The sequence below is a fragment of the Silene latifolia genome, chromosome Y (assembly GCF_048544455.1).
Source record: "Silene latifolia isolate original U9 population chromosome Y, ASM4854445v1, whole genome shotgun sequence".
Classification (NCBI taxonomy): Eukaryota; Viridiplantae; Streptophyta; class Magnoliopsida; order Caryophyllales; family Caryophyllaceae; genus Silene; species Silene latifolia.
This window is the reverse complement of record NC_133538.1, coordinates 472,824,269-472,832,799: the sequence shown is the minus strand read 5'-3', so window position 1 is coordinate 472,832,799 and position 8,531 is coordinate 472,824,269. Positions and strand designations below refer to the sequence as shown.

The following is an 8,531-nucleotide window of genomic DNA, read 5'->3' as shown; positions in this document are numbered from 1 at the left end:
AGAGTGTTCTTGCTTATGGGAGGCACCATTAGCTGACGGGTTTCCAAAAAGCGAATTTGCATTATGAGTTTGACATTGGAGTTGGTATGCGTAGTGTTAGCATAGTTGGTTAAGGCTAAGTAGTTAAGGAGATTAATCTACGGTATTACTTAAAAGTATTTGACCAATTTCATCCATGAATATTTGATAGTGAATAGCGGTGCGCACCGGGGTGTTTGCTATAAGACGATTTATAAACTATCAAAATGGGATGATATTGGTATATTTTGTGAGATCTCAGTATTAATTGATCACTTTGCATAAATGGTCAATTAGAGACTTGGTTGTAAAGTCAAGTGACGGGATGAAACTAAAACTCTTATAAATCCTTAGCTATAGGATACCCAATTCCCCTCTAATACAATGTTAGAGGCTGGATTCAATGTGGAAGGCCTATTGTTAAGAGATTGAAGCACACAATAATTTATATCCCGAGGTGTGTGCTTAGACTTGCATGTTGTAAGGTTGATCTTTTGGAAAAGTGTGTTTGCAAGGACACGATGAAAAGAATCAACCTATATGAACATGAAGTACAGCCGCTTCAAGGGAGTATGAGTTTGACTCCTGATATGTTCATGAATAGATATGGGACACTAGGCTTGTAATTAAGTGTCAGTTTAGGTAATTTTTAGAAGTAAATTAGTTTATGTGTGAGTTATCTTCATGTATTCAAAATGGGTGAAAAGGGTTCAATGCTTAGTCACACCCCGATACTCGAACATTTGGAATGTGTAATTTCACTAAGTGGAAATTCAATTTTCGTGACATTTTCACTTATGCATAAATTGGTATGTTTGTTAGTTTATTTAAAATCTTGAATTACGCTTAAATGGGGGAGGAATGTTGGTGATTTAAGAGTAATTACCGGTTCATTTGGCGTAATTAAGGTTGGTTCGTAGATGGGTAATTTCTAAATAATATAATGCGAGTTCGGGAAGTACGGAGTGTACACTTGCATAATTATTTACGGGATTACGGTATAGTTTTCGTTCGAATAACTATGATGGGGGTCTAATTAACGCGGGTTTTTAATTAACTCTAAAGTGGAATTTTTGAAGAGTTACAACTCTTCAGAGATACATTCCCTTGTTTCCCCTCCATATCTATATAAATAGACATTGAATGTGAAGAAAGACGCAGACAAAAAGAATCTCATCTTCTGCATCTTAGAACGATCTAACAATTTACACACAATACTTTTGAATTATTTCTCTAATTTTTGGTTTGTGCCCAAAATTAGAGGGACACTGTCTTATCTCAATAGAAAATTCGGATTAATCTGGGCACAAATAAGGGTCGAATTGTTCTATTAAAAAACCGAAATCGATTCGATATGATTAATTATTGTCAATCCTTATTGGTGCATACTCAAATACACAATTTCTCATTGATGACATGACATATCCGTCACAAGCTTGTGACGGATACCATTTTATCTCACAATGTACCCACTTTTTCTCTCTCTGCAACACTATTCATGTGGTCCCCTTTCTCCACTAACCCATTTTGTTACCATTTTATCTCACAAAATATCCTAAGATAAATGAACTCAAATCATTAATTGACTCAAATATCTAACCGTGTTTCTCTTGGAAAAAAAGAGTCAATGTTCACATGTCACTTGAAGATGATGGTAGCATGTTTAAAATTTCAACCTTGAGAGACTCACCCCTCTAATTTCAAATCAAGAAAACAGTTTGTCTGGAAACTCACGCGTCCTCTCTTATGTATGTATCCTTTTGCCAGCTTTTTCAGTACTAAAAAACACTCCCATTTTCTCCTTACCCAATTATACTTACAAGGCCCCTCTTCCTTTCACTAATTTATCCCTCCTTTCTCTTTATCTATCTATCTCCTCTGTTTTTCCCCTTCTCATTTCCCTTCAAAAACACACCATTCAAACAATGGAAGCACAAATACCCACTTCTTCTCCTTCAAAAACCCCTGCAAAAAGAAGCTTAATCAACTCTTTAATGGAAGCAACAACACCAACCAAAAACTATGGAGTTGATTCACCTTCCTTCAAAGAAGACACTTATGTTCTCTCAAACCTCAAACAATCTGAAAAAAGATCACTTGTTGAACTTAGAAACAAGCTTTCTTCATCCCATTCTTCACAAAACCCCACAATGTGGAACATCCCACTTCTCCCCGAAACCGATAAATCTGATGTTATTCTCCTTAAATTCCTAAGAGCTAGAGATTTCAAAGTGTGTGATGCATATGAAATGTTAGAAAAGTCATTAAGTTGGAGGAAAGAGTTCATGGCAGACGGGATTTTGGAAGAGGAATTAGGGTTTAAGGAATTAGAAGGTTTAGTTGCTTATATGCATGGATTTGATAAAGAAGGTCATCCTGTTTGTTATAATGCTTATGGTGTGTTTAAAGATAAGGATATGTATGAGAGGTTTTTTGGTGATGATGATAAGATTAAGAAATTTTTAAGGTGGAGAGTTCAAGTTCTTGAAAGAGGGATTAAGTTACTTCATTTTAAACCTGGTGCTGTTAATTCTATTATTCAAGTTACTGATCTTAAAGATATGCCTAAGAGAGAACTTAGGGTTGCTTCTAATCAGATTTTATCACTTTTTCAGGATAATTACCCTGAAATGGTTGCTAGAAAGGTTACTTCCTTTTTTTCTTTGTTTCTTTCATTTTCCTACTTGTATGGCCGCCTGGTAATTATGTTGTTAATTAATTAATTAATTAATGTGTTTTTGGGTGTGTTTTATGTAGATTTTTATAAATGTCCCATGGTATTTTAGCTTGCTCTACTCAATGTTCAGCCCATTTCTGACTCAAAGAACTAAGAGCAAGTTTGTCATTGCCAAGGAGACCAATGTTGCTGAGACTCTCTACAAGTGAGTTATTACATTTTACTACTCAACTCGTCTTAATCATTTGTTTACCTCTGATTAAAGAATGAAAATGGTAAACACTTGACTGGGATGGAGGAATTATCTGATTTCAAACTTTTCAACTGTAGCTTATTCATCTTTCTAGTATTTTCTTATTATTTCCTCCATCACATTCCCTTTGATTTACTAAATTACAATGTCACTAGTTCAACTAAAAACTCATACATGTCAAGTGGATAGAGAGTGCAGGTGAAGTAAAAGTGAGTGGGATATAATACAGTGGTAATTCTACCTTTTAAGAGGGCAATCTTTGTTTTTTACTGGAAAAATTACTAAAATGGTTTGAATTGTCAGTTTGTCACAAGTACATAGATTGTAGTGAATTTATTTGAATAGAGAAGGGGTGCTATGGACCTTCTCCCTCCAACCTTCTCTTCTACCTTCTCCCTTTCCCTCTCATAATTGATTAAATTTAGTATATATCGTGTGGGGTCGAAAAACAAGTAGATAAAGCAAAAGAAACGATATTTTAATCGGTTGTGAGAGGAGAAGGTAGAAGAGAAGATAGAAAAGAGAATGTAGATAGAAATCCTCTGAATAGAGGGAGTACCATCAACGTCTCAACGATACGTCGATATATAATGGATTCATATGAGTACCTTCAACGTCTCAAACGATATATAAGAGCATCCGCAAAGGTGTAGAATTACCTCCCCATATGCACTTTTTCTATTCATATGGGGAACCTCACTAATGCACCAACCTCCCCATAATTTGAGGTTCCACCATTATTAGAGGAGGTTCCCAAAAAAATGTAAGGGTAAATTGTGTTCTTTTTGGGGAGGTTCCCAAATTTTTATATGTAAATGGGGAACCTCATTGTTGCATAAATGTAGTTATAGATTGGTGAGGGTAGATGGAAAAATTAGTGGAAAATGAGGTGGACGAATAAGAAAAAGAGAGATAAAATATGGGGAACCCCATTGTTGCGGATGCTCAATGGACCGATTTTGGAAAAAGCTATTAGTGTTAATTAGTATTGTGTCCTTGTTAATGATTTTGGATTAAGGAATTAAGTATACTGCTCAACATTTACTTTTTAATTAAGAAGTTGCTTGTAAATGGATATTGCTTGTAGTTAAAGGACATTTGAGTACACTGCAAAATTTTATCACTTTCTGTTTGGTTTGTCTAAAGCTTCCTTTTTCTTTGTCCGCATTTTTATGATTTCAAAACAAAAAGAAACTAATTTCCTGTGATCATGTTTCCTTGTGCTGTCATTTTCCTTTCCCACTTCCTCTAATTATTACAGTATTAAAGAAAAAGCTTTTATCTAATAAGTGGGTTTTCATATTCTTTGCACATTTTTTTTTCTAATCAGATACATTAGGCCGGAAGATGTTCCTGTTCACTATGGGGGTCTGAGCCGTCCCGGCGATCTTCTGAACGGTCCAGCTAAACCAGCGTCTGAATTTACTGTTAAGGGTGGTGAGAAAGTCAACATTCAGATTGAAGGCATTGAGGTTAAATTCTTTACTGTTGTACTACCTCTTTCACTCCCTGGTTTCTTGTTCCGAGAATTAGCGAGATGTGGATGAAAATTCAAATTGAGGAGAGTATTTTGATACTGTCGCAAAACGCATTAATGATGATTTAAAAAGATTCCATATTTCCATATAGTAAGATCATTCATTGGTACCAAACAAAAAAGTCAGCAAGTTTATTCGGGAATGGTGCGAGCATGAATATTAGTTATCGTTTTAAAGTTTTACATTACAAATTTAGCAATTTGTTAGCGGGTTTCTTGTGTTGTTCGAGTAACAACACTAACCAGGTGAATGATTATGGTAATTATTTTTTGTTAAATGCAAGTTAATTGTTAATTGGTCATTGTATTAAAGAGTAGAAAACAAATTTTGGGATGAGCAACACTAATTTTATTGAAACTTGCGATTAAATTGTGTGTGAAGTACAAGTATGATTCAACCATGTGGATGAACTTAGTGGTTCAGTTAGTAGGAGTTAAACAATGTTGTTTAATGAAATTCATGGTGTTCTTTCTTAATGGTACAGGCAGCTGCAACAATAACGTGGGACTTAGTGGTGGGAGGTTGGGACTTGGAATACAGTGCAGAGTTCATCCCAAATGCCAAAGATAGCTATACCATTGCTGTGGAAAAACCGAAGAAACTAAGCTCCTCGGATGAAGCTGTGCACAACTCGTTTCTTGCTAGGGAGGCGGGGAAACTGGTGTTATCTGTGGACAACACTGCATCCCGAAGGAGGAAGGTTGCTGCCTATCGCTATGTTGTACGCAAGTCCACATTAATCTGAGCAGCTGGTTGTGAAATAAACACCTACGGCTACATGTAGTAGGGGTTTTAGATTTTGGAGGGTTGTTTTGGTTGTATGAGGTGGTGTTATTAACTAATTATGGTCGTGCTTCTAAATCAGCTAATATTTTGTATGCTTATGAATCTAAGATGAAAGTTAAATCTAGTGTAGTTGTATTGTTGTATATCATTATGATGATGATGTTTTTATAATAGCGAGCTTGGACTTGGATCAACAAGGTTAAGGGTGGCTATGTGCTTCATCTCCTTATCACATTGTAAGCTCCCCAAGAGTATGAATGAATCCTACCTCGATGGCCTTCCATTCCTACAATCCTACCTCTGTCGTATTCTTTTGGAATGAAACTGAGCCAAAAAAAAAACTAAAGTAAATTGAATTGGATAGATCTAGGCTGAAGTAAAATTAAGTAAAATAAAAATCGCCCTAGCAAGTATGAGTATTTTATAAAAAAAAATGGATTGCGGATAGCAGTCCTCATCATGAGTTTTACTTTACTAATGTTGGATTATGCTAATTTAGTGAAATCTTACAGTATTTGGATGAATGTTTTTCGACAATAAGTCATAAACTTGAGTAAAGAGAAGTTTTTAAATTGGGAAAAGTTGTAGCCAATACCTTTATTTTAAACTAAAGTAGTAACTACTCACTCATTACCCAAAATGCAACTTAGTGATTCATTACTGATGTGTAAACCATGTAGCGATGCAGGGGCTTTATTTGTGGGTAAAAATAAAGTAAAATTTCTACGACTAGTAAGTATTTTTATCTAGAAATAGGTATTATGTTTTCCATGGGAAGCCACAAAGATATTTTTGTGGAAATGTTGGGTTATGTTATGTTATGTACTTTATGTCACATAAAGCTAAATTACGAAATACCGTCACAGAGGGTAGTTTAGGAAATTCAGACAGGAAGAAAAGTGTTGACAGACAGAGAGGAGCAGAAACAAGATTTGAGGCGTAGATTTAGGTTGCGTACTTGGGTTGGTATAGAGTGTAAAAGAGTTCCATAATATGCAGTAAAAAAATGTATTAACTGATGAAAATCTAAATAATGTGTAATGCTGAAATAGTGTGTTGTCCTGAACAATGCAGTGTACTGTGTACGAGTTGTACCCTCGCTCACCTCTTAATCTGACCCTTTTTTTACTGACTTTTTTTTAGTCATCTCTTTCTCTGCCATGCTCTTTGAATTCTACCACTTTTTACTCTACATTTTTTCACCTATTCTCTCTCCAATTTTCACTCTACCCAAAATTGCTGTCTTCATACTGTTTTCCTATTTCTTTTACCCAAAATTGATTTTACTTTTACCAAAATAAATTTCCCCACATAAATTCCACATTATAGTCGATTAGTCGGTTGCGACTTGCCAAGTTAGAGAGAACAACATTATCCGAGTTCCTTGAAGGCGTCTCCAACCCTAAAGATTGCAAAGTTATAAGGACATTTTTTGGCCTGAAACTGTCCTATATTAGAGAATAATTATGCAACTAAATGGTCCTGATTCATTGTATATCTCGGTCAATATTGTTGATATTGTTACCTATTCTTTAGACTTACTTTAGGATAACAATCCCCTAATTCTAGGCATTAGTATACTGACTTGTATTATATATACATTGTATGCTTCTCTTTGTTAATCAATATAATACCATACTACTTCATATAATTTACATGGTATCAGGAGAAAGGTTCAATCTTCATACCTCGTTCTACATTATTTTTTTTTTTTTTTTTTTTTTTTTGGGGAAAGGTAAACTTCTCATTAATAATAAAATGTCCCAATACATCAATAGCATTATATATACATTGTATGCTTCTCTTTGTTAATCAATATAATACCATACTACTTCATATAATTTACATGGTATCAGGAGAAAGGTTCAATCTTCATACCTCGTTCTACATTATCTTTTTTTTTTTTTTGGGGAAAGGTAAGCTTCTCATTAATAATAAAATGTCCCAATACATCAATAGCATCATTCAGAAGTTTAAGCCTAGCAAACTTAAACCTTCTGAAGGTGCTCAAGCCATTTTAATACATTTGCATTTCGAGTTTTAATATCACAATGTCTAAGTCTAAGCTTAACTTCATGTTTCACTCTGTCAACAAGAATTTTTGGTCTCCAAAGAAACTCATCCACCCTGCTGGTATTTCTCATCTGCCACATCTGGTACATCAAGCAAGCTAATATCACAGCAGTCACCATCTTCTTGCAAGCAGAAGACTGTCTCCAATTAATCATCCACTGGATACAGTCTGTGTCAGGTAACTTGATGTTACACCAGTCACTGATAAGTTGCACGCACTGTTTACTATAGTAGCATTCAAAGAAGAGATGATTGTGATTCTCTTCCTGAGTGCCACACAGAAAACAGCTATTAATTGTAGTAATTTTCATCCTACATAACCTATCCTGAGTGAGTAATCTCTGATGAGCCACTAACCAATAAAGGAAAGCATGTTTAGAAAGAATCCATCTGTTAAGAACCCACGGGTACCAGGGAACTTTAGCTCCATCAGGTTTCAACCATTGGTATCCATTGCTAACAGTATAGTGTGCTAAACTATTCCCATCAGCAAAGAGCTCTTTGAAAATTTCTTTGACCTGGCAGATTTTTCTCCTGGCCCAACTACTGCCCACTCCAGGTGTGTAAGTCAACCAATCAGCTTGTTTAATATACACAGCGTGCACCCATCTGACCCATAGATGGTCTTTCTTTTGAGTTACCCACCATGCATATTTGCCAATACTGGCAACATTCCAGAGGTGCAGATCCTTGAGCCCCATGCCACCTTGTCTCTTTGGTTTGCATATCTATTCCCAAGAGACTAGAGCATGACTTTCACTTTGATCAGATCCATGCCACAAATAAGCTCTGCAAACTGCCTCAATCCACCAAATGACAGCTTTAGGCAGTATAAAAATTCTACTCCAGTAGCTATGCAAGGTAGTAAGGACTGCCTTAATTAAAACAATCCTCCCTGCATAGGAAAGTTTTCGAGACCCCAGGCTCCTGATTCTATCCACCACCCTCTCAACAAGACAGGTACAATCCAGAATAGAGGGTCTCTTAGGTGAAACATTAACTCCCAGATATTTAAAAGGGACTGTCCCTCTTTTGATCCCTGAATTCTGTTCAATCTCTTTAACCAGCACTTCATCAATCTCATCGCAGTAAAAGTTAGATTTGCCCTTGTTCATACTTAGACCTGAGGCTTTAGAAAAATAGTCAAAAGCTTTCAGCAACAGTGTGATTGATGCTCTATTTCCTT

At 35.7% G+C, this 8,531-nt stretch overlaps 1 protein-coding gene across 1 annotated transcript; it reads left to right on the top strand.

The window, feature by feature from the left end:
- The first annotated feature begins 1,647 nt into the window (after positions 1–1,647).
- Positions 1,648–5,443, top strand: LOC141633525 (patellin-6-like). The gene is made up of 4 exons (XM_074445981.1): positions 1,648–2,663; positions 2,776–2,900; positions 4,279–4,420; positions 4,971–5,443. The coding sequence occupies exons 1-4, from the start codon at positions 1,944–1,946 to the stop codon at positions 5,229–5,231; spliced, it is 1,248 nt and encodes a 415-aa protein (XP_074302082.1). The 5' UTR covers positions 1,648–1,943; the 3' UTR covers positions 5,232–5,443.
- Positions 5,444–8,531: the final 3,088 nt, after the last annotated feature.

Excerpts from the sequence above, each read along its gene's own strand:
- LOC141633525 (XM_074445981.1), top strand. The coding sequence starts at position 1,944 with ATGGAAGCACAAATACCCACTTCTTCTCCTTCAAAAACCCCTGCAAAA. Across the intron at positions 2,664-2,775 it reads CTGAAATGGTTGCTAGAAAG|ATTTTTATAAATGTCCCATG; the intron begins GTTACTTCCTTT and ends TGTTTTATGTAG. Across the intron at positions 4,421-4,970 it reads TTCAGATTGAAGGCATTGAG|GCAGCTGCAACAATAACGTG; the intron begins GTTAAATTCTTT and ends TTAATGGTACAG.